The sequence below is a fragment of the Oncorhynchus nerka genome, linkage group LG11, assembly GCF_034236695.1.
Source record: "Oncorhynchus nerka isolate Pitt River linkage group LG11, Oner_Uvic_2.0, whole genome shotgun sequence".
NCBI classification, from domain to species: domain Eukaryota; kingdom Metazoa; phylum Chordata; class Actinopteri; order Salmoniformes; family Salmonidae; genus Oncorhynchus; species Oncorhynchus nerka.
Window position 1 is genome coordinate 38,023,695 of NC_088406.1, and position 26,740 is coordinate 38,050,434.

The window sequence follows — 26,740 nt, forward strand, 5'->3', positions numbered from 1 at the left end:
GAGGTAATATAATAACATGATTTCCTATGTTCATTGTAACCTGCCTATCTAGGTGCTTTGTGCTTTGTAAACAAGCTCAGGCATGGAGTCAATCTGAAAACGCCATAGTTGGATAGGCTCAGCTTCTTTAATGCGATTAGTGTTAGGATATACTTTCTACTTTATTTTTTTCCAGCGTTATTTGACTGCCTTGATAGTGATGGTGAACGCGACAACGCTATATCTGTAGCCTATTTCAACAATAACAGCTACAGCAGTGTCCTTAACCGTTGTTGTATGATGCGGTGATATTATGGAGATGTATAACAGTCTATGGTCACACGGTCTATAAAACACTTAATTGTAACTGATATGAACATGTAGCCTATAGTACAATTGGAAAGTCACAATTTCTTTACATTTCACATATGCTCAAAGAAGTTATAGGCTATATGCTTCTTATTTTCACAATATAATTTTGAGGTTACTGTAAATTTGATGAAAACAGTTGTTACATAATTTACTCAATTTCTCAAAAAATGTCAAGAGCCCTTGTCTGAGATTGTACGTTTCTTTATGGATCGTAGCCTAGATGCTGTGTAGAAATGACATTAAATGTCATATAAAACACCAAAATACCAGTCTGATACATGTTTCAGGGCCCTGTGATGGTATTCAAAGCTTATTGACATTAAAGCCATGAGAACCATGGATGCAAGGACTGACCATCCATTATAGTAAAATGATAGTTTTAACCATGTTTTGATTTTATACAGTGTTTGTTTACATTACGTTGTTTACAATCATTGGACTAAAACAAGCTTTTATTTTGGGTTCTAATGGGGGTATGACAGTTGAACTAAGCTCATGAGGCATTTATAAGTCATATTCTTCAAGAATCAATGGGTGTATTCATTTATAAGTCCAAAATTGGTGTAGCAACTTTCAATTCAAAAGTTATAAAAAGTTAAACAAACAACAATTCTATCTGTTCTGTTTAAGATGAAAAATAGTTAAATAATGTTACAAATATTATTATTAGTATCATTATTATAATAGTTAACGATGAATAATGAGAATGATAATGATACAACTATCATTAATATTCATAATAATATATTTAATTAGTTTATACAGACTGACTGCCACTGATTTTAGGACATGCTTTTAGAATTATATGATCACAAATTACAACCAAATAATTTAATCTACAAATGGGAGTCTAAATAATGTCATTTTCATTCAATAAATACCTAAATACATAACTCAAACAATTATGTTGGATGTCTCTAAAATGTGGACTATAAACAATTACACAAATTTACAATAAATAAAATCATATTTTATTTTTCATTTGACTCTTAACATTACATCCTGAGATGTTCTGTTAATTAGTATACTGACATTTGAAGCCAATCAATCAACTAAACAACTGATTAAAACATAGGCCGTATTCACTTTTGTGGAGGGAATCGAACATTAGAGAACTGCTTTCCAGGTTAGAGATTTTACAGCACCATACTCACTCATTACTTTGGTACCATTACATTTTTGTTGTGATAGGTCAGTTTCACATCCAAAATAATTTTGCACAAATGGCGTGCTAACAAGCTCAAGGCTACGTGATGTGATTCTACTGACATCGCTGAGTAGTAGCTGCCAGAGACGTGCATACAACAACAATAAAGGTGCTCTCTCTCTGTCTCTCTCTCTCTCTCTGCAACACATCACCAGATGCATGAGACTGGCTGCTGCACAAAATGGTAGGTCAGGTTTGAATTTATGGTAGCTGTCTCAATAACATGCATCATGCATCATGGCTATGCATTTCAGCAGACTGGGAGGCGAAAACACAGACACAGATACACTGACAGATACAGGCAAAGACACACGCCACACGCGCACACACACACACACACACACACACACACACACACACACACACACACACACACACACACACACACACACACACACACACACACACACACACACACACACACACACACACACAGGACAATCTGCCATGAATAGTTTAGTGGATTATATGTCTGGGAGTGACACAGATATAAACAGAGGGCTAGCTCAGTGTGTTTAGTTAAACAGGGTAAGTGAAAGGGCCCTGTTCAGGAGGGTAAAAAAGTACCACGGCTGATTTGCAGCGCGCCTTATCTTTATTCGCTTTAGCAAATGTCTGCGTTGGTTTACAGTTGGAGCCCCTTCTCTTTCATCCTGAGAGAGAGCACTCACATTGTTTACATGCCTGAGATTAAGGGAGGGCCGGGGTGAGTGTAAAAACTATCCGAAATGTACACTGTATACCTTTATATCTGCGTCACAAATGGCACCCTATTCCTCATATAGTGTAGTACTTTTGACAAGGGCAATGTTCAAAAGTAGTGCACTATATAGGGAATTGGGTGCTATTTTGGACGTAGACCTACAGTTTGAGTCTGTATGGTAAAATGGCTGGGGGAATGGTTGCTATGGGAGAGGAGAGGGTCTTGTGAAACTGAACTGTATGGAGCAGACGAGGCTATACCAGGCTGTCTGTGTCTCTCATGAAAATATGTTTGTCTTTAGCTGGGTTTAGAGCTGTGAGAGCACGAAGCTTAGCTGGTGATCTGGACTAATGGAATGAACAGTGTTTAGGAGCCGTTACATAAAACTATCCCCCGTATGCTAGAAAAGTAAATATTTAATCCAACTCTTCTGAAGAACAAATTAATCTTGACCCCATGTGCTTAATATCGTGGTCTCCAAGCATGCAGGCTGAGTAATTAGCTTATGTCTAGAGTTTCTTATGATTTATGGTGTTAATATGCAAATATATATTAGGAATATTGTAATTTCATTCATCAAACTAAACGTCAGAGAATCAAAATGGAGATGCTATAACAGAAATAGAAATATTCAATATGGCCGCTGGTACACCCATCACAGAGCGCAGACTTTAGTAATTGTAATTCTACGGCCAGAATGTTGCTTGAATATTTATGATTACTGAGTAGTTGTGTATTTACGATGACCTAATAAGCACAACAGTGTAGTCATATGTGGGAATACCGTCACTTGAATGGGTCCGGTAATTCAAATTCTATGTGAGGAACAATCAAGTTTGCTAGCTACTATTCAATATTTTCATATGAGGGGAGAGCAGAGCAGAGGGTGCAGTATACAGTAGACGATTCCTCCTTGAAACTCACATGGGACCTCTCTGCAAACATAGATCAGATCTATTTTGCATGAATGAAGGCCCATCATCATAAAGTATTTGGGTCATTGTAACCAAATTCCCCCAATGGCACATGGCCCTTGCTGCAGTGATCCACCTTGAAATGACTTTGCCTACACAATTCAACAAATATTTCTATTCAAAATGGTTAGTAGCTTGGGGACGAAACAGTGACCTGGTTTCCAAGAACTGAAACATCTATTCCAAGAAATGTCCCACAATGAGAGAGCATGCCTTGAATGAATTAATATGCAGTTTATTTTTTAATTTTTTTATTCTCTCATTGCAAATATTTGTTGTTTGAATACACACCTTCAAGTGTGTATTATTGCAGTGCAAGAATGAGGCATTGACTTCTGCATCCTTGAAATTTCCTTGTAAGGTTTGATTTGAAATAATTGTATCTACCAGAAATGTTAAAACATTTAAGCAATTTACTTTTGATTCATCGTTCAATATAAATAGTAATTCATAAAAAATATATACTTTCCTCGTGTAAATAACAGACACAAATTGAAGTAGACGTGTCTTTTACCCAGACCAGATTTTCTTTCTAAAACAGATAGGAATTCCATTGAAGAACATCATTCAAGGTGCGAGATGACAACATTTAATGATCTGATAAAACATTCTTTACGGAGTCCCCTTTAGTTCCGTTGTTTTCTCCCATTGGTCATTCTGCAGATGTTCATTAGAAAATATTGAATTAATTAGCAGCTTTCCAGTAAGATGTGTTTCATTTCCATACAGTATTAATAGACATAATTATTGTAGAAATACAAAATGAACAGCAATTACTGTACAAGTACATTATGTAAATGCACTTCATGTCAATTAGTAGTTGAAAAAATAAATAATAGCTCAATTAAATATTAGGCTATGTTTTTAGGGGCGGGGTTCATCTTTGTATCTTGAAGGTGTGTTACATTGTGTTTTGGCATGGTGTATTTTGTATTTTGTCCAGTCCATTCCATTCCATGGGAATGTGTTATTTAAGTATTTTACGAGACAGTTTAGTATTGGAGTCAGTCTGTGTATTGTAAGTCTGTTATTATCTGTAGAGATGCTCTGTTTTATTTTAGTATTATAGTAATTCTATGTCACAGATATCCTATTACATTACTATATAAGTTATATATAAGTTCTATATGTAATTCTATGGTCTATGTATTGTAAGTCTGTGTATTGAACTGAAGCTGTTGTTCGTCTCATAGAGATGCTCCAGGAGAAGGCCTCAGCTGTGACGGATGACAGTGTGACTGGGGTCCAGCCTGGAGGGCCCTCAGACCTCAGCCCTGACTCCGCTCACCTGGGCCTGCCTACAACTCCCAGCATCCCCCAGGGCAATGAGCCAGACCAGGTAATCATGGGTATTGTAGGCTCTCAACACAGCCAGAAACACAACTGCAAAGGTATTATATGTTCAGAAGTTTCCTATTCTTGGAAATGACGAAATGGGTATGTTTCCTTGCTCTCAATTTCAATGATTAAGGAAGTCATTGACTTGTTAACAAAATAATTGGCCATATTAAGTCGTGGGTGTTTTTATTTCTTGTCGGGGAAGAGTAGGTGGACACCCTATCAATTGTGAACGATTTATTGAGAATGAACTGGTTTAACTTAAAAATGCAGATGGCATAATGTATCTTGAAGGTGTGTTACATTGTGTTTGTGCATGGTGTATTTTGTATTTTGTCCAGTCCATTCCATGGGAATGTGTTATTTAAGGATTTTACGAGACAGTTTAGTATTGGTTTGGAGTCAGTCTGTGTATTGTAAGTCTGTTATTATCTGTAGAGATGCTCTGTTTTATTTTAGTATTATAGTAATTCTATGTCACAGATATCCTATTACATTACTATATAAGTTCTACATAAGTTCTATATGTAATTCTATGGTCTATGGTCTATGTCTATGTATTGTAAGCCTGTGTATTGAACTGAAGCCGTTGTTCGTTCATAATGTGAGTTGTCTATAAACCCACAACAGGTTGCCAACCCTCATGGCTGTCTCTACCTTTCTCTATTAGAATATTGAGAACATCAAGGTTCTTCTTCATGAGAGGGAGCTGTGGAAGAAGTTCCATGAGGCGGGAACAGAGATGATCATAACGAAAGCAGGCAGGTGAGTACCTACAGTTCATATATCACAGCAATACATGGGATATACCATATTAGTCGACTAGCACTACACATTCTATACTATACTAAACTGTACCAGACTCATCTCAGATTCCCCACAAATATGTGTTACTTCTGCAAATTGAGTAGCTGCTTTCATTAGTGTTAAAATGTAGTCATTATGGCACCTCCATTTTGAGTAGCTATGGCCATCTGTTGGAGCTAAGGCAACCAATTACATCATGCTACAGTTATGTCACGCTGGGTCTCAGGTAGAGAAAATGAAGAGACATCATTTCTGCCCCAGTGAACATCTAATTGAAAACACAAACCCACAGCTCTGCTCTGTGTGTTAGATTTAATGCTGCCCTGTGGATTAGACAGTCTGGCCCTTAACCTGGACTTTAACCAGAAGATGACTAGATTCTCTCTAACCAACCTCCGCCCACCCTTCATTCCTCACAGGGGCTTTTTTCCCAGTCCAAAATGTAAAAGGTCACCACAATTTTTCTTTAATGCCACATCAACTGTGAAAGATGGGCTTTACCTTGTCCAGCTGATAAAGTGTGCCGAGAATCCTTTAAAACCTTTGAAGGGCCCGGCCTCAGAGTGATGCTTAGCTACGCATCTCCACCAGCTGCGCTCAGCTGAAAAACCTGACTGACTGAATAGGCTTATACAGTCAGTCAGCCTGAGAAGCCAGAGAAGAGCAGGGCGGCGTCCAAAACGGCACCCTGTTACCTTTATAGTGCACTACTTTTGACCCGAGCCGATGGTGAGCATGAATAGGCTGCGATATGGGACGCACACCAGGTTTATGTTGCTCGGTAATGGAGCAGGAGCAGCTACAGTGTGTAATTCAACAATTCTAAGAATGAACTCTATCTGAACTGATGTGAAGATAAAATGTTATTGAACATAAAAATGGATTGTAAATGAAACCAGTTGTAGGCCACAACATTGTGGAATGTTGTAGGTAGGATAACAAAAAACTGTAGGGGCCAAAATTGTGATCTGACATTTTTACAGGTATATTTCTATGTAAGAATGATGTGTAAACATAGCAAGGCCGCTTCACTGCTACACCAGCTCGAGCTAGACATTTTGCACTGCATGCTCTAACAGAAATATTGTTGTTCAATTGGCAACTGAGACTCCCAAAACAATTCAATGCCAATCTATTCCAACACCAACTTTTTTCAGAGAAGTATCTGGAAGGAGCATCAAGCAGTAGTGCTCGGAGCTGCTAGATGCTAAAGGATCTGACGAGCTAGCAGGTTTTAATACCTCTCAGTACTTGAAGAGTGAATGAGTAAATTAATAAATGAATGAATGAAGGTTCTCAGGAACATTTTCTCTTGTAAGGGATGACAGTGAGAGATCAACATGCTATAGAGGTTGTGCAGTGTCCGGTCAGCACTCCTTGGAAGGGGCACAGTGCAGCTTGGCCATTCAGCCTCTTACAGTGCAGCTTGACCCTTCAGCCTCTTACAGTGTAGCTTGACCCTTCAGCCTCTTACAGTGTAGCTTGACCCTTCAGCCTTCTACAGTGTAGCTTAGCCATTCAGCCTCTTACAGTGCAGCTTGGCCCTTCAGTCTCTTACAGTGCAGCTTGGCCATTCAGCCTCTTACAGTGTAGCTTGACCCTTCAGCCTCTTACAGTGTAGCTTGACCCTTCAGCCTCTTACAGTGTAGCTTGACGCTTCAGCCTCTTACAGTGTAGCTTGACCCTTCAGCCTCTTACAGTGTAGCTTGGCCATTCAGCCTCTACAGTGCAGCTTCAGCCTCTATTCAGCCTCTTACAGTGTAGCTTGACCCTTCAGCCTCTTACAGTGCAGCTTGGCTATTCAGCCTCTTACAGTGTAGCTTGACCCTTCAGCCTCTTACAGTGTAGCTTGACCCTTCAGCCTCTTACAGTGCAGCTTGGCCCTTCAGTCTCTTACAGTGTAGCTTGGCCCTTCAGCCTCTTACAGTGCAGCTTGGCCCTTCAGTCTCTTACAGTGCAGCTTGGCCATTCAACCTCTTACAAGTGCAGCTTGGCCATTCAACCTCTTACAGTGCAGTCAGTGAACTCCTTACTGAGGAACGTAGATGTAGTTTGTTATTGTGAGTGCAGTAATCCCAGTCTTAATTCTTGCTCTTCAACGTACCTAGGCAGTGCTCCAACTCTCCCCTCTCTCTCTCTTTCTATAGGCACAGTGCTCATTCTCTCCTCTCTCTCTGTCTGTACACAGCCAGTCAGTGGGAGCGGTGGCAGAGGGGTGATAAGAGGACCACGGGGCCCGCTTTCAGCGGCGTCTAGCGGTGGCCTGGAGCACTCCATCATCCCCCTGCCGCTCCTTTTGATCTCCCTCAGTGTTGGATGTTCCCAGAGACTGGGTGGGAGTCCCAAATGGCACCATATTCCCTGTATAGTGCACTAGATTTGACCAGAGCTCTATGGGCCTTGGTCAAAAGTAGCACATTATAAATGGAATAGGGTTCTATTTGGGAACAGCCTGGATAGATCCCTTGACTGGAGGGCCTAGGAGGCAGGGAGGCTCATAGTGCTAGGAAAGAAACAGCTGGCACACACCACACAAACACACACCCACACACTGACACTGATATCATACACATTCTCCATCTCCATTTCTCATTCTCTCCAGTCCTCTACACACACAAACACTCTCTCAGGCACGCATGTTCACAGAAAACACATGCCTTGGGAAAATGTGGCAATCAACTTGTTTGACCTTGTTTTGACAGGCACTCGCTCTAATAAACGCATCCCTTTCCATTGTTCATCATTGTCATATTCCGTTTTTGATGACACAAAGGCGTGCTTTAGAGTAAAGTCCTGCACCTCAAGGGGATGGGCAGTAAAGCTTAGATATTTATTCATGGCTGTTTGGCAGCTTTGCCATGGAAACCACAGCATCTGTCATCAGGCAGGGCTGAGGTGGCTGAGCCATCGAGGTCCTCGATTAGCCATTAGCAATGCTAAGTGATTCAGTGTGGGCCCCCTCGCTGAGCTATGCTGTGGACCCCGTCGTGGAGATGAGTATTTTGGTAATGGACTCAGATAGGGAGAGGGTAATTCAGAGGCCCAATCGAACACAGTTTCCACCGTAACTATACACCACTATTTCAACTCATGAGTCACGTCTTTGTCAGAAAATTGAATCATTCTTATGGATGTGCTGAAAAGCCATCAGCAATAATGTCAGGCTGAGTTACATAGAAATAGCCTTATATCCTCCTAGAGACCTCCTGATCTGTTGATACAGGCCTCAATATGGGCTTGGTTGGAGGGTGTGAGTGGGGCTGGGATGAGCTGCAGGTCTGTTTTGGAAGTTCCCCTCAGATTAAAATGTCTTTCTGTGAGCATGACACCAGGACTGATCTCCACACTGATTAAATTTGGAGCCTGAGAGAGAGACAGAGGGAGATTACCTGCCTTGAATGCCCTCTACCGTACAGGATGGGTTGAGTATTTGTGATCCATGAACAAGGCATTAGTAAGGGCTCCTGTCAGAAAGATCTGGGATGGGTCCTTTGAAGCATTGTGCGTTAGCAGCAGATAGAGGCTGGGTCCCAAATGCCACCCTGTTCCTTATATAGTGCACTACTTTTGATGCACCCAGAGCCTTTTGCTTGGTCTGCTTAGGTGGCCCCAGCTATCTGCTCACTCTTACACTCATCTGTTCAGAGAGCATGTCACCGTCAGCCTTTCACAAGTGTGTCTCACACTCTTCTATTTAAACCTGTTGCCAGGGGATATGGGAAGCAGCAGGTCAACTGTACTGGAGTACAGACCCTTTGACCGACCATTCTCTCAGGGGGTGATGCGGTACGATGACAAGTCAGATGTAAAAACTGCTGTCTGATCCGGACCGCCATTAAAAAGCACTTAGGGGTTTATAAGGGGTGCTGCAGATCCCTTTGCAACTTTTTGCTTTGACGCAGATGTGATGAAAAAGAGAGCCGTTTCTCAGGGAAGAGGTCACGGAAGGTAGCGCCGTTCATGTGTTTTATGGCCTTGTCTGCTATATTAGCATATTCTGTCTATCATTCCTGAGTCTCCCTCTCTCTCTGAGACGGCTGAGAGCAGAGAGCTACACTCACAGCGTTCCTACTCTTGTCTTTTTATGGCGCTGCTGCCGCTGCACTCTCAAAACCATCATGTGAGTTCTAAGAACATCCCACTGGGAACACCATGTCATTTTAACCCGGAAATTTGATTGAAATGTTGATCAATGAGATTTCAACCTTTATCCCCCCACTCATAAAGACAGCCAGAAGTCTGTTGAATAACTGATGTGTTATCACTATGCTTTCAACCATCTAAAAGCACAGTAAAGTTCAAATGGGAATACAATATCAGATATTTTGTATTCATATACCAACTTAATGTGTTATCACCGTGCTTCATCTAATAGCACAACCAAATGACATGGATTGTAGTTGAGATTACATCAAAAGTACATAGTGTAGGGGATCAATGCTGTTTGAGATTCTGCACAGATTATTATAGCAATTGTGAAGCTCTCCACCGACCTGCGACCTTTGCGTGCTGTCTTGAACATGCACGCTTCTATGATGACAAAAGAAGACAACCTCAACATGTGGCCGTAGATGTGTTAGTCATTTTAAGGTTGAATAAATAACGGGTTCAGAATATTAGGAAAGAAAGAAAAGCCATCTAAATATATGCATATTTTTCTATGTGTCAGCACCAATTGGTAGATTCAAAAATACTCTGATCTCGTAGATTATTTTGGGTTAGGAAAGTATGTAGAAATCATATAAAACAGGTTAGGAGAGCCTTTATGCATGAAAGATATAAAACGGTGGTTTGATTCATTCTGAAAATTGCCTCATTCAGTTCTTTAACCCATGGTAATGTTGGAAGATTAGTGTACATAGAATTATAACAGGGAGAAGAGTGTACAATAGTAGGCTATACCCTCGTCTATTGCCTGCACTAACCATGGAACTGTGGGATGAGACAGACAAGTATTGCTCTATGCATATGGTTCAAACTGTTACAGCTTGGTCTGTACTCCGCTCCATAACGATTTCATAACAAATATTATCAACTGTTACTAATGATCCTCAGCAACAACCACATGGTGGTGACGACATTTACAGAAAAAGCAAAGGAACGTTTAACATGATTGTCAGAGAAAGTTGAGGTAGTCTATAATTAAGACATTCAAAAGTGGCTATCCCTGCAAGTTAAAAGGCCATACACTTAAAATTCTGCATAATGGCACAGCGTTTCATGAACTTTACTGTGGGAACGTTATGTTGATATGGTTCAGTTTGCTGCCATAAGGCTGGTTTCACATTTTTCTCCAGAGACTATAAGGTGAAATATATCTAAAACAAGTGTATTTTATATTTTTCAATTCCCTTTTCCAAACAGATTAATAATTTACCTATCCATAGTTCTTGTCAAGTTGTAAATTACAGTCCATGGAGAATGGTGTTATTTATATCGGGAGAAAATTATGTTGATGCTTTTTTTCTCTTGGAAAAGGGATGTTCACCAGACTTTTTTCAGGGTTTCTTGCGCGTAAAGGTGGTGGATTTATGAGGGAATTAAGTAAAGGTCAGAATACAGTATATCTGTGGACACACCTCAGCCACACCTTCATTTACTCGATCTCCACCCAAAAGGAATAGCAGGTGAAAAGCTTGCTATTCTCATGCTTAAGCTCAAGGTCAGTATACTCGTAGTTGGAATCGGCTCCATATTGAATTGTGTTTGGTTGTCAACGCAACCAAATATCAACATTTGAAGGAGATGTATCTTTTGTGCCACTGATTTTAATTCCAGTTTGTCTACAAATTAATAATTGATTTAGAATTCAGGTCTCCATCTCAACCAAGAATCAAAATTAAAGATTGGACTAAATCATATCAAACTTGATGTAAAGTGCATTTAAAGTCTGATTTAGTCCTAGTCTTTAATTTAGATTTTTGGTTGAGATGGAGACATGAATCCAACATATCAATGATTCATTTGTAGACAAACTGGAATTAAAGCCAAACTAAGTCAGTGGCACAGATGGAACTATCCAAGCAAAAGTATGTGGACACCTGCTCGTCGAACATTTCATTACAAAATCATGGGCATTAATATGTAATTGGTCCCCCTTTGCTAAAAAAGCCTCCACTATTCTGGGAAAACTTTCCACTAGATTTTGGAACATTGCTGCGGGAACTTGATTCCACTCAGCCACAAGAGCATTGGTGAGGTCGGGCACTGATGTTGGTCGATTAGTTGTAATAAGGAGCATCCAGATGCTGCACTTGATGAATTTATAAAATTGCGTCTTCCAATTATTGATAAACATGCACCTGTTAAGTAACTGACTGTTAGAAGTGTTAAGGCTCCATGGATTGATGAGGAAACTGACTGTTAGAACTGTTAAGGCTCCATGGATTGATGAGGAAACTGACTGTTAGAAGTGTTAAGGCTCCATGGATTGATGAGGAAACTGACTGTTAGAAGTGTTAAGGCTCCATGGATTGATGAGGAAACTGACTGTTAGAAGTGTTAAGGCTCCATGGATTGATGAGGAATTGAAAACTGTATTGTTGAAAGAGATGGGGCAAAAGGAGTGGCTAATACATCTGGCTGCACATCTGACTGGCTGACTTACTGCAAATTGAGAAATGATGTGACTAAACTCAATAAAAGAAGAAGAAACTGTATTATGAAGCCAAGATCAATGATATAAAGAATGATGGGAAAAAAACTTTGGAGTACTTTAAATGAAGTTATGGGCAGAAAGACAAATTCAACTTCATCTTTCATCGGATCAGATGTCTTATTCATCACAAAACCATTTGATGTTACCAATTCTTTTATGATTACTTCATTGGCAACGTGGGAAAACTTAAGCAGGAAATTCCAACAATGAACAGTGCGCCATCATATTCATGCATAAAAAAATAAAATAATGAAAGAAAAGCATTGCAAGTTAGAATTTTGTAAAGTTAATGTGGGAGAGGTGGACAAACCTGGCATTGACAACTTAGATGGAAAGCTACTGAAGATAGTAGTTGACTCTATAGCCACTCCTGTCTGTCATATCTTTATTCCGAGCCTAGAGGAAAGTCTTTGTCCTCAGGCCTGGAGGGAAGCCAAAGTAATTCCCATACTCAAGAGTGGTAAAACAGCCTTTACTGGTTCTAACAGCAGACCAAAAAGCTTGCTGCCAGCTCTTAGCAAACTGTTGGAAAAAATAGTGTTTGACCAAATATAATGCTATTTCTCTGTAAACAAATGAACAACAGACTTTCAGCATGCTTATAGAGAAGGGCACTCAACATGTACAGCACTGACACAAATGAATGATGATTGGTTGAAAGAAATTCATAATACAAAGATTGTGGGAGCTGTACTATTAGATTTCAGTGCAGCCTTTAATATTATTGACCTTTTATGGAAAAAAACGTATGTTATGGCTTTTCAACCTCTGCCATATCGTGGATTCATAGCTATCTATCTAATAGAACTCAAAGGGTTTTCTTTAATGGAAGCTTCTCTCATGTCAAACATGTAATGTGTGGTGTACCACAGGGCAGCTCTCTAGGCCTTCTACTCTTTACTATTTTTACCAATGACCTACCACTGGCATTAAAAAAAACATGTGTGTCCATGTATGCTGATGATTCAACAATATATGCATCAGCAACCACAGCTAATGAAGTCACTGAAACCCTTAACAAAGAGTTGCAGTCTGTTTTGGAATGGGTGGCGAGTAATAAACTGGTCCTGAACATCTCTAAATTTAAGAGCTTTGTATTTGGTACAAATCATTTCCTAGACCTCAGCTGAATCTGGTTATGAATGGTGTGGCTGTTGAACAAGTTGAGGAGACTAAATTACTGGGCGTTACCTTAGATTGTAAACTGTCATGGTCAAAACATATAGATTCAATGGTTGTAAAGATGGGGAGAGGTCTGTCTGTAGGTCTGCTTTTTAGACACCACACTCCAAAAAGCTCTAGTTTTGTCTAATCTTGATTATTGCCAGTGTGGTCCAGTGTGGTCCAGTGCTGCAAGTAAAGTTGCAGCTGGCCCTCTTTTAAATATCCTTGTCTCACCTAACGACACTTGGCCAATTGTGCGTCGCCCCATGGGCCTCCCGGTCACGGCCGGCTGCGACAGAGCCTGGGCTCAAACCCAGAATCTCTGGTGGTACAGCCTTAGACCACTGCGCCACCTGGGAGGCTCTATGACTTGCTCTTAATTATAATCAGAGTGCTGATATAAATACTATGCATGCTAGTCTCTCTTGGCAAAGAGTTGAGAAGAGAGTGACTGCATCACTTATTTTTTTAATAAGAAACAATAATGTGTTGAAAATCCCAAATTGTTTGCATAACCAATTTACACACAGCTCTGACACACACTTACCCCACTAGACATGCCAACAGGGGTCTTTTCACAGTCCCCAAATCCAGAACAAATTCAAGAAAGTGTACAGTATTATATAAAGCCATTATTGCATGTAACTAAATCCCATCTCATATTGCTCAAATTAACCTCAAACCTGGTTTCAAAAACAGATAAAGCAACACCTCACTGCACAATGCCTCTCTCCTACTTGACCTAGATAGTTTGTGTTTATGTATCAATACGATATTTAATGTTCTTCTGTCCTTGAGCTGATCTTGTCTATTAATGTTCTGTATTTTGTCATGTTTCTGTGGACCCCAGGAAGAGTAGCTGCTGCTTTTGCAACAGCTAATGGGGATCCTAATAAAAGACCAAAATAGCAAACCAAGATTAGTCTGTTGGAGTGCCAGCTGGTGAATCGTGATTCATCATTCCAGAGAACACTTTTCCACTGCTCCAGAGTCCAATGGTGTCAAGCTTTGGTGATCTTAGGTGTGTGTGTGGCTGCTCGGCCATGGAAACCCATTTCATGAAGCTTCCGAAGAACAGTTCTTGTGTTGGAGTTGCTTCCAGCGGCAGTTTGGAACTTGTTACAACCGAGGACAGACGATTTTTACGCACTAAGCGATTCAGCACTCAGAGGTCCTGTTTTGTGAGCTTTTGTGGCCTACCACTTCGTGGCTGAGCCGTTGTTGCTCCTAGACATTTCCACATCACAATAACAGCACTTAAAGTTGACCGGGGCAGCTCTAACAAGGCAGAAATTTGACGAACTGACATGTTGGAAAGATGGCATCCTATGACGGTGCCACGTTGAAAGTCACTGAGCTCTTCAGTAAGTTCATTCTACTGCCAATGTGTTTCTATGGAGATTGCATGGCTGTGTGCTCGATTTTATACACCTGTCAGCGACAGGTGTGGCTGAAATAGCCAAATCCTCTAATTTGAAGGTGTGTCCACATATTTTTGTATATATAGTGTACATCTTCTTTAAATGTTGATATTTGGTTGCTTTGACTACCAAAGACAATTCAATATCAATTTTTTCTACAAATGAATCATTTATATTTTGGATTCACTTCTCCATCTCTACCAGAAATCTCAGTTAAAGAATATAGTCTAATCAAGCTTAAATGCACTATAAATAAAGTACGTTTTGATTTAGTCCGATTCTTTAACTTTTATTTTTGGTTGAGGTGGAGACGTGAATCCAACGTGTCCTTTCCACGTAGATTTCACGTCACAATACGTTGACAATGGAAATAACGTTTATTCAACCAGTTTGTGCCCAGTGGGATTGTACTTTACATATGACCCTCAACTCTGAGATCCCCTATGACCTCTCTAGCTCATCCCAATCAGTCTTTAAGCCTGGCTTGATACGCTTTCTGAGCGCTAATCGTCTGCTCGCTCACCTGCCGGATAGAACACTTTCCGTGCTGATGCTCCACTCAGGGCTGACTAAAACCCTCCTGCAAAGCCAGAGAAGAGCCTCTTATGCATGCTTACCGTGTGCCCTCAGCCCCACGGAGAGACACCTTGGGGCTAAAGCAGATTTTCATTAGCTCATCTGAAGAGGCAAATCTTTTCCAGTGTAAGGTAGCTAGGTGAGGGAAGGTACTTAGGTGCTCAAAAAGCTTGGGTGACATCATTTCCTAAAGCGCCTTATCAACTCGCCTTATCCCGTTCAACATCCCTCAAAGCTCGAAGGTGTGAGGGCAGCACGAAGACATAAGGCATTATATAAACCTCTGTATTTACGTGTCTTACGATACTGAAGGTGCTTAGAAGCTAATGGCAAGTCTTTCCAAATTGGATCAGGATGAGGTGACTTCGTCACCAATAACGAAACACCTGCTGACCCAATTCGTGTTTGAGTGAGTTGGGGAGCGAGCTTTATGTCTAGTGGGTATAATGGTGGGTGAAATCATCGTCATTAGGGAATGTCTAATTTAATGTAAGACCCTTCTCGTGTCCTTCACAGGAGGATGTTCCCCAGCTACAAGGTGAAAGTGACGGGTATGAACCCCAAAACCAAGTACATCCTCCTCACAGACATCGTCCCTGCCGACGACCATCGCTACAAGTTCTGCGACAACAAGTGGTGAGTCAGAGACACCTTTTAAAAAATGTGATTCTTTATTTAACCTGGAAGACCGTTGATAAGGAATCTCCTTTACATGGAAAACCTGGTCACCAACACAGCAGCTATTTGTTATGTATTTATTTTAACCTTTATTTAACTAGGCAAGTCAGTTAAGAATAAATTCTTATTTACAATGACAGCCTACCTTGGCCAAACCCTAACCCGGACGATGCTGGACCAATTGTGCATCGCCCTATGGGACTCCCAATCATGGCCGGTTGTGATACAGCCTGGAATCAAACCAGGGTCTGTAGTGATGCCTCTAGCACTGAGATGCACCACTCTGGAGCCCCTATACAGTCAATACAAAAATATACATATTAAGAACAGACAATACAGCAATACATACAATACAACAGTATACAAAATATACCAAGACAATGATAAAATCCTGCCAAAATCCTTGTCAGGGTGGTTCTTCCAGTTTGCAGTATTGCTCAAGTTCTTCTCTAAGCTCAGGGTTTAGATGAGTAACATCCTTAATGGTTGTTATGAGACATCTAACCATTCTACCCTGTCTCAGATGCTGCTTGGCTTTAGAAAGTGGGGGTCAAGAAATGGGGTGGTGAGGGAGGGTGGGGAGGGAGGGAGCGGTGGTGAGCTTAAGGAATGTGAAAATAGCTCTCATCTTCTCAGCCACAGCTTCAGCCCCACCGCTCTGTAGAGGACTTCCTCTCACCTTAGGAAAACAACCCCCAATGCTGTAGAGTAGACAATAACGGTGGGTGCAAATGAGAGAGACATTTAACACTCTCAGACAGTTTTATATGCTTGAGGTGATGCTGCCTCCCACATTCAGTATACACACAGACAAGCAGTACACACACACACACACACACACACACATCCCTGGCGGAGGGCACTGTTCCCGGCATGCTCTGGAACAAACACTTTACATGCTGTGACATCATTATGCAAACCAAATAAATGGAAGGGTACAAATGAACATGTTTCTGCATTATATTCTTTATTTATACCTCCCTCTCTTCCTCGCCTTTCACAAATGTCATGTTGGATAATGTAACGTTGTTACCATAGCGGATCCCATAGCGGATCCCTTTTTGGTGCTGTATAGAACCCTTTTTTGAAGGTTCTATAAAGAACTATGCTCATATGGTTCTAAATGGAACCTTTATGGTGCGTTAAATAACCCTTTCCTATAAAGAACTATAAAAAAAGGTCTATAGAGAATAGGACCAAAAAGGGTTCCGCTATGGTTACAAGCTTTAAACAGTACAACACTTTGTAATGGTTCTTTATAGAACCTTTATGGAGAATGGTTCTATTTAAAACCTTTTTCAATCTCAAAAGTTCTACAAATAACCTTTTTTGAAGAACCATACAGGGTTATTTTTTTCTGGTTAAAATTCCATAGGTTATATTATTTTATAAACTGTGTGGTTCAAGCCCTGAATACTGATTGGCCGACAGCCGTGCTATATCAGACCGTATACCATGGGTATGACAAAACATTTATTTTTACTGCTCTAATTACGTTGGTAACTAGTTTATAACAGCAATAAGGCACCGAGTTGTGCCTAAGAACAGCCCTTAGCCGTGGTATATTGGCTATATACCACACCCCCTCGGGCCTTATTCTTATTCATTGTTTTAATTGCAATATTGTATTTACTTCGCCACCATGGCCTAATTATTGCCTTTACCTCCCTTATCTCACCTCATTTGCTCACATCGTATATAGACTTGTTTTTCTACTGTATTATTGACTGTATGTTTGTTTTACTCCATGTGTAACTCTGTGTTGTTATATGTGTCGAATTACTTTGCATTATCTTGGCCAGGTCCCAGTTGTAAATGAGAACTTGTTCTCAACTTGCCTACCTGGTTAAATAAAGGTGAAATAAAAAATAAATACAAATGATGGCTTAAGTGTTCGTTGACAAGTTGAATCAGGTGTGCTAGCTCTAGAACAGCTGGGGGTCCTTAAGGAGAGAGTTGAGAACCATTGACTTACACAACAGTTCTCAACTGACAAAAGGCCATATGTGACTCTTTCACAAAACACTGTCACTGGCCATAGTAATTTTCAACATGGCATAACAAAAAAGATTAGATAAACTGGAATGACACTCACTCACTGTTGTACAAAAAGAGCGGTGCACAAACCACCCCCCAAAATATGATAATGAGTTTAATTATTTTAATTATCACTGAAATTGGAAATAACCCTTTTTTGACTCCGCAAACTGCAAAGAACTATTGAAGGGCTCAAAGGGTTCTTTGGGTCAATATGGTTCCACTTAGAACTATCACCCTTCACAAATAACCATTGAGGAACCCTAAGTTGTTGTGTGTATTGGTTAACAACATTTGCTTTGTGTTCAAGACCAACGTGTGTGATGTTCATCTCCCACTCATCTGTTCATTCATTCATCTCTATCCGCTCATTGATGGAATGGAGAGATGGAGCGTGAGTCCAGGCACTTGCTGCCTCCAGTCATGGATGTCTAAATTTAGTCTGTTGTGGTTGAATAATGAGGAAAACCAACTGGTTTCTGTCAATTTAGTCATTGCTCTTGTGAAAAGGAGCGCCCTAATCCCCTCTTCCCACAAAAACGGGATCATTTACGTCAAAAAATACATTCTTCCAACCATTTTCAAACATCCTGGCTGCAGAGAAATATCACCACTTCTCAGAACGAGAGAGAGGACGCAAATACAGTATGATGATCATCAAAATCTCTAGTACTGTAATATTTTAAGTGACAAGGCTGTCCACAGGCAACTTTGTTGTTTTTGAGGTCATGGTACAATAGTATGCCATGCCATGCATGCTCCTTTGTTCTTTCAGAGCACACCAAGACCAGAACCTCATGTCTCAGTCGCTGCGCCAACTTAACTGTAGCTACGGATTGTCATTAGCACACAGTTCATTACCGCAGGGCACTGGCAAGCCGCCTGTCAAAATCTATGGGATAAAAACAGCTTGGCTGTACCCACTGGCCTTCCAGTGACCCTTTACTTTGGGTGATGCCTAGAGAGGAAACAACTTATGTTAGAATTGACCAAAAATAATTGACTTTTCAAAACAGGTTTGGACAATTAACATAGCAGGTTAGGAGAATTAGGTTAAGGTTAGGAAAAGGGTTAGGTTTAGCTAAAATGCAGCGACTTTTGACATCAATTTGATATAAACTGTATCCCTCTAGCCATGACCGGTGATGCCACCACAGCCTGCTTCTGCCACTGCCCACCGGAGCAGCATCAACCGTTGGCACTGCTGGCCGTGCAAATGACAAAACAACCGTCTCCAGGGTAGGGCGTACTGAAACCAGAACCCGACATCACGTCACGCCAAGAAAAAAAAGTCTGCGTCCTAAATGGCACCCTAATCCCAGGGCCCGTAGTCAAAAATAGTGCACAATGTAGGGTACCATTTGAGACCCAAACAAAACCCCCATAAAATGCACAACTGTGCTTTGCTTTCTCCAGCAGAAACCCAGCCATTTCTTGTTTTACAGCCATTTGTTCCCGATCTTTGTGGGGTGGCTTTGGAGGGCCTGGAATCCCAGCGGTTGCCAGCATGGGGTTCTGGACTCTTTCAGCGACACCTTGGAGGAGCGTAATTAGCAGTGATGTTACGGTTGAAGCAGCCTCCAGTCTGGGGGAATGGTTCCTCTAGCCCCATAGTGTGAGGACTGAAACCGCTGCCATTACTGACTGTAGCTACATGTGTTTATTATAAAAAAGGGATTCTTCAGAGGACAATCAGTGAGCACGAATGGAGTCGTGTGGCTGCTGGAAGATTTAGCCATGCCGTGACAAGAGGTTGACAATAGGGTTTGCTAGAGCACTGGGCTGCTGGGTTGCAAATGGTTGCTGGATTGCCACAATGGCTGAGACATCTTGGCAGAGAAATGGTCGTTGGTTGCTGCTAGCCAAGCGGTCCTTATGATGATCACGACGTTACACCTTCATTTGTCTCTTCATCTCCCTCTCTTTCCTTCCCACTCTCGTTCTTCTCTCTCTTCTCCTTTTCTTTCTACTCAGGATGGTGGCAGGCAAGGCGGAGCCAGCCATGCCAGGGAGGCTCTATGTCCATCCAGACTCCCCGGCAACAGGAGCCCACTGGATGAGGCAGATGGTGTCCTTCCAGAAGCTAAAGCTCACCAACAACCACCTGGACCCCTTTGGGCATGTGAGTGACTCTCAGTCTACAAACTAATGTCAACGTTTATCATCTTTAAGCTCAATTAACTGTAAAGGGGTAGAGAGAGAGAGAGAGAGCGAGAGAGAGATGATTAGCTGGGCGGCAGGTAACTAAACCCCAAGCTGACTAGGTAAACATCTGTCGTTCTGACCATGAGCATGGCAGTTAACCCACTGTTCCCTGGGCGCCGATGACGAGGATGTCGATTAAGGCAGCCCCCTGCACCTCTCTGATTCAGAGGGTTGAGGGTTAAATGCAGAAGATGCATGCAGTTATACAACTGACTAGGTATCCCTCTTTCCCTTTACTGGTGCCTCACAATGTAGGTGAATTCACATCCTAGGAAGGCACTGGGTAATTTCACACAATAGAGCTTATCACTTCTCCTGGTCATGTAAAACAAGAGAGGTGATTTGGACACAGCTCATTTTCTCAAAACTACACAGTAGATGAGACTTAAATAGACTAGTGTTAAAACAAGAGCCGAAAATATGTTTTTTTTTAACAAGAGACAGAGTCATAAAGCTGTCTTCGTGGAATGAGTGGAGAGAGGGGGAAGGACTCGAGGAAGGATGGCCAGAGAGGAAAAGGAAGAGAGCAGGAGAGAGGGTGAAAGATGGACTGAAGTGGAGGGAGTGGCGTTGAGAGAAGAGAGGGAGAGAGAGAAAGCATACGAGAGAAAGTGAGCATCTTGCCACAGAGGGAGTGAGAAGTGTGACGGCGGTAGCAGTGCTGCCCAGAGGAACTCTGAGCAGGCTTGTCCAAAGCCATCCCGTCAGAAGGCGAGCTCATTAGGTTCATAACCCCTGGGATCAGTGGCGGGGCTCGCTGTCAGGTTGAATCCGCCGCCTGGATAGTGATAAGGGCGAGTACAAAGAGAGAGAGAGGGGCCAGGTCTTACTAAGCCCTGCTGATAGAACAGTCCACGCCAGCAGGGGAGCCAGAGAGCCTCTCCCTCCCTCTGGCCTGCATAGCACTGGATCCACCACCCACCTGACCCACTAAACCAGGGGTGTCAAATATATGGCATACGGCCCATGGGGGTGGGGGGAATAAAATCCAGCTTGCTAATAATCACTGAAATGAAAGCTAGACAGTCAGGGAGCACAGAAAATTCTAAAAACGATGGATAGAGGACTATTCCTTTCATATTTCGACTCCTAGGAAATATAAGCAATTTTCAATGTGGCCCTCCGGACCTCATTGAAGACCGAGAGGCAAAATGAGTTTGACACCCCTGCTATAAACTGACCCACAGTTGAAATAAAACAGCTTGTGAAGTCAGCTAATGACAGTCAATGACAGACTCTGTTGTTTGTGCATTTGAGAGTGTGTCTTTTCAAGAGTGTTTGTTTATGTAATGTGAGTATGCGGTCTGCATGACTGTGTGTGCAAGTATGTGGGTCAGCATGGTTGCTCGTCCACAGTTCAGAGCAGGATGGCCATCAGCTTGATTCAACCCAGGGCTATCTCAGATCTATGACAACCCTTCCCCTTCCTCACCATCCCCCACAAATTCTGCCCTTCCCCTCCCTTCACTGCTGACCTGTCAGCATCAGCAGTAAAAACACTATCACTGATCTGGGATCTGGGCTCCCACTGACCCCAGCTACTGTTGACCAAGAGATGGTCCAAGGAAACACTCCTGAAATGCTGTCACTTCCCAGCTGTCACTGAGTGTCTTGGTTTAAAAACCAGTTAGCAGACATTTTTACCCAAAAGATGAAAGAGAGAATGCACGATTTGGTTCTGGATTGATCCAAGGAGGGCTTGTCCTGATCAATGCAACCAGACAGCACAGAGAGAGTCAGACTCCTTTCAGCACTGCCTCCAGACAGACCCCGGCCAGACTAGCAGACTAGACAAAGGTCGTGACCATAGTCTCCAGTCAACCAACCACTAGCTTATTTCTATCAGTTCCGTCACTACAGAGTCTGTAGTCAGCCAATGAACCAATTGATTATCTCTGTCTGAACCTTGCCTCAACAAAAGGGGGGAAGGGGCATGTGAGCATTGGGCTGTTCAACTATGACCCCAGCTGCCTGTGCCCTGATACCACAGGAGGCTGCTGAGGGGAGGATGGCTCATAATAAAGGCTGGAATGGAATGAATGGAATGGTATCAAACACATGGAAACCGTACATTTGATGTGTTCGATAACATTTCATTTTTTCCGTTCCAGCCATTACTATGAGCCTGTCCTCCCAAATGAGTCTTAACCTCTTTCTGTGATAGCCTCCTGGAGGGGCTGGCCTCTTAAGTCAGGGCTCTGGTACCAGCGGGCTGTGAGTCTAGAAGGTAGGAGAGGTGGGAGAGCTTGATGCTCATCGGTCCTGACAGAGCTACGCTGGAGATGACCCTGCTCCGGTCCTGCTGACGCTCCAATGAGCATGTTCCTAGGCTACTGGGCTACTCTGAGCAGACTGGTGCCGATGTGCTGACCAACCCCCAACCCAAACATTGAGCACGCTCCACACGTGCTGATTAATGCACTATACAGTTGCAACTCAAGTGTGACAAAGGGGTGCCCACTTTTCAGTATCAACACATTGAACTACAGTACATTGACAAATGTCCACATTGTATGCACACTAACGCCGACTCCAGGAGCATTAAAATAGGCCTACTTCCAAAAAAGGCTAGCCATGGAAAACTTGAGCATCGTAAGCACCCCATTCACACTATGAGTCTATTCAAGTCAATACAATTACATCACTTGGCATTTAGCATCTAGGGCAGGGACAACCATTCATTTAAAGGGGGAAAAACGAACCTCTTAAACAAACATCTTAAAAAGTCTCAAGACTGTGGTGGTGGCCGGTCATTCACTGGTGCCTCTAAGAGGACTGTGTGCTGTGATCGACTTCGTTCGTCTGACCTTGTACTGGTTTTTCTTTTCTTCTACATTTCCTTCCTTCCCACTGATAGATCATCCTGAACTCGATGCACAAGTACCAGCCTCGGCTCCACATCGTCAAGGCCGACGAGAACAACGCCTTTGGGTCTAAGAACACAGCCTACTGCACTCACGTGTTTCACGAGACAGCCTTCATCTCCGTCACCTCCTACCAGAACCATAAGGTACAGTATGTGTGCCACCCATGTAGTTGTCCACCTGCTGTCTGATGTTCAACGTCTTCTGCACATAGTCACGTTTCTAATGTCAGTAATACGAGAGCATGTCTTCAAAACACTATCTGCAGGAGAAAGGTTCCAAATCCAAAATGGACAGTTATAGATCAAGTCAAGTTTTCATAGTCAAGTTTTGACTGAACCTAGCTACACATTTCATGATGAGTCAGTGCAGTGACAAGATATGTTGCTGTCTTCCCAGATAACTCAGCTAAAGATCGAGAACAATCCATTTGCCAAGGGTTTCCGTGGCAGCGACGAAGGGGACCTGCGTGTCTCCAGACTCCAGGGGTACGTTCTGTTATGTTTATGGGAATGTGCCACTCAATAAAAGTATATGGAATATTTACTTTATCATGGAAACAATTCTTCTTTTGACACAGTACATCATTCATTGGAACCATTTTTTCCTTTGGAACTTGTTCCATTTCTTCCTTTAGCAGATTTTTTCACCACCTGTGAATGGATTAACTGTGCTTGCTTCCTTTAATACATCGTTCTCTCTCTGCAAAGTACAATCTATTAACGCAAGTGTTGGGGAGTAGTGAACTACATTTAGTAATTTAATTACATTTTGCAGTAGCTTGGTGGTAGTTGAACTAAATTCAAATCTTGGTAGTGTTTTCAGTAGTTGCTATGTAGTGGTGTAGCTAACTAGCAAAAATAACAGATGGGTGTTGGCGAGAATGTACCTTCTATCACTTTTTGTGTTTAAACTACACATTTTGTTAACATCTGATTCCAGAGTGATCTGTTCTTGCAATTTGTAGTCTATGACATTTCAGATTTATATATGATAATTTTTCACTAAGTAGTTTGGATGTAGTGAACTTATTAAGCAAACTATATTTTTCTTAAGGGTAGCTTTGGTGTAGCTTAACTTCTTCCAGTGTGAAGCAATTGGTAGCTTGGTAAACTATATTTTCAGACTAGCTTCCCCAACACGGTAACTCTAATCCTTCCATTCTTGTTTCTCCTTCCTGTCCACAGAAAAGACTACCCAGTGATTTCTAAGAACATGGTTCGCCAGAGGCTCCTATCCTCACACGGTCACCTGACGGGGAAGCTGGGAGCTGGGGTAAACCTGTCGGGGCACCCCCAGGTCCTGTCCCACTACCAGTATGAGGGTGGGGTGCCTCTGGGGAACTCAGACCACCAGGAACACATCTCCAATTCCTTCCCTCCCAGCCGAGAGCCCAGCCTGCTCTACCACTGCTTTAAACACAGAGGTGGGTTAGCTAAAGACCTACCTGAAAATCTCCACACCTGTCAATCACAGAAAGTGGGCAGAACTCATTCATCTTTCAGAAAACTTTCTCGTCTTGCAATACATCTTTTGATGCTACACATCAATATCACACAGTATAGATGGATTGGTACACAGTTCTGAACAGTATGAAGAAGCATCATAGGACAGCAGGGTGATACATACGAGTTTTTGCATTCAGTTATGATGATTCAATCTTCATTTCTTTACAGATAACACCAGGCACTTGGAACTGGGTTGTAAACGGCCGTATCTGGACACGGCTCCTCCACCAGTCTCAGAGGAACACTACTTCCGTTCTCCTCCCTCCTATGAGCCTCCACTGTTGTCCCACCCCTACTGCGGTGAGGCCATAAGCTCCAGGGAGGCCTGTATGTATGGAGGGATGGAAGGAGAGAACGGCCACGGGGCTGTGGGTGCTGACGACCTGGTTCCCCCCTCTCTGAACTGCAACGTATGGGCGTCGGTGCAGCCTTACCCCCGGTACAGTGTGCAGACAGTGGAGGCCGTCCCCTACCAGCCCTTCACTGCTCACTTCACCAGTACTGCCACCGCCACCTCTGTGGTGCCCCACCACACCCCCTCCGGTCCCTCACGCCCCCAGCCCGACATAGGAGTCTACAGTCCAGCCACGGCACAGCGAGGCCTGGCCGTCATCCCCTCGTCATCCTCCGCCTCGTCTTCTTCTCCACCGGTTCCTGGTTCCAGGGATAGTAGGCCGCTGGTCTATCCTCCTCTGTACCACAGGAAGCCTGGGCCTGGGTCTCCTCTCCTGCCTCACAGGGAGTTCTCGGCCTTCCCAACACAGAGCGCCCCCCCATCTATCCGGGACCCGTCCTACCAGTACCAGATGGGGCAGAGCAGTGTAGGGGCCCACTGGAATGATAGCTAGGGCTATGGGGTGCTGTGTGGCTCCTGAGGCAGCAGCGATGTCCACCCACCCGGTCGGTCCAGAATCAACCAGACTCCCCCTAGCCAGCCAGCCAACTTTGAACTGCCTGTGAGGCATCTGAAGTGAGATTATGTTGAAATACAGCCATGATGACCTTGCCAAGTTGCAAGGAAGCTATAGTAGTTTAGCATGAGGAGAAGCAAATCAGAGTGGCCAAACTCCAATAGAAGCCTCCATCTGCCCAAAAGCTCTGCACCTTCAGATCCATGGAGGAGCATCAGGACTGTGATGATGATGAGTATTCCAGAGGAAGAACCCCTCCTATAGCGTGCCATATAATGGCTTTAAAAAATTATCAATGTCAAACAGTGTCAAAAGGAGATAAGTTCAGCAAAGTGAAGAGTATCCATTATGCCTTTGATGTTTTTGAAGTAGTGTGTTTAGGATTAAGATGGACACTTTTGTACCAGTAATGAATTGATTAATGTTTCTAAGAAAAACATTTAAATGCAAAACTTTATCACATCATATACGACGGAGTGGGACATGGATGTGTATGTGCAAAGAGATTGAAGTAACAGTCCAAATGTTTTGTTGAGACCTTGAGTAAAGCCTTCATTTAATTTGCCTTCTCTGCTTGTGTTGAGAAACTTTGCCAGTTAGAAATCTGTTGAACTTTTAAACATGGGCTGCAGGTGAACTACACAACAAGCCCACCCATGCAGTCCATTTGAGCAGAGCTTAAGTGTTTGTAGGTCTAGATCTCACCTTCAGCCATAAGCCTCTGCTAGCCATGTTTTAAGCTAGCGTGACACCACTTAGCATGAAGCCAAACATCCGCTAGGCTAACGGTCCTTAGTTACAAACCCGAGGTCCGTTCCAAAGCAGCGTTCCCGCCTGTTGAAGTGGGACTTCGGATAAGGTCCCTGGCCAACCAGATGGGAGCTTAAGGAATCGCTGTTAAGTCAACGCTAGTGCAGAACACAGAGCTCCGCACAAATCCCAGCCCCAAATGACTGAGTTGGAAAAATCCTTACAAGACTGCAAATGTAAAACAGCCCGAGCGGGGCGGGCGAGGAGCCACATTGTGAAGTCAAGCTGAGCTGAACTGAAGCAGGGACGACCGTGTAACATTCGCCAAGGCCTGGCCTGTCTGACCTTGACAAGTAGGAATGGGTAATAATAGAACAATATGGAGGTCTGTTACCTAGCACACTCACATTATCCCTTCATTTCTTTTGATATTCGATATAACTTCTTTTTTTTGCACACCTGATTAAATAAATATTCGTATGCCTCCCATTGTTGCTTAGCGTTATGTTTACTCCAAAAAGTTGAAGAGGTCAGATAGAGTTGAAAAGGTCAACAGAGTAGCTTTGCGGATGTATTATTTTGGTAATA

At 42.6% G+C, this 26,740-nt stretch overlaps 1 protein-coding gene across 1 annotated transcript; it reads left to right on the forward strand.

Moving 5' to 3' along the window:
- The first annotated feature begins 4,430 nt into the window (after nucleotides 1-4,430).
- LOC115136833 (T-box transcription factor TBX4-like) lies at nucleotides 4,431-26,641 on the forward strand. The gene is made up of 8 exons (XM_029672661.2): nucleotides 4,431-4,574; nucleotides 5,244-5,338; nucleotides 15,716-15,835; nucleotides 19,889-20,036; nucleotides 22,977-23,129; nucleotides 23,383-23,471; nucleotides 24,171-24,409; nucleotides 24,660-26,641. Exons 1-8 carry the CDS (start codon nucleotides 4,431-4,433, stop codon nucleotides 25,337-25,339), a joined length of 1,668 nt encoding a protein of 555 aa, XP_029528521.1. The 3' UTR covers nucleotides 25,340-26,641.
- The last annotated feature ends 99 nt before the right edge of the window (nucleotides 26,642-26,740 follow it).

Coding starts and splice junctions, on each gene's coding strand:
- LOC115136833 (XM_029672661.2), top strand. CDS start 4,431: ATGCTCCAGGAGAAGGCCTCAGCTGTGACGGATGACAGTGTGACTGGG. Junction 5,339..15,715: donor ATCATAACGAAAGCAGGCAG/GTGAGTACCTAC, acceptor TGTCCTTCACAG/GAGGATGTTCCCCAGCTACA. Junction 15,836..19,888: donor AAGTTCTGCGACAACAAGTG/GTGAGTCAGAGA, acceptor CTTTCTACTCAG/GATGGTGGCAGGCAAGGCGG.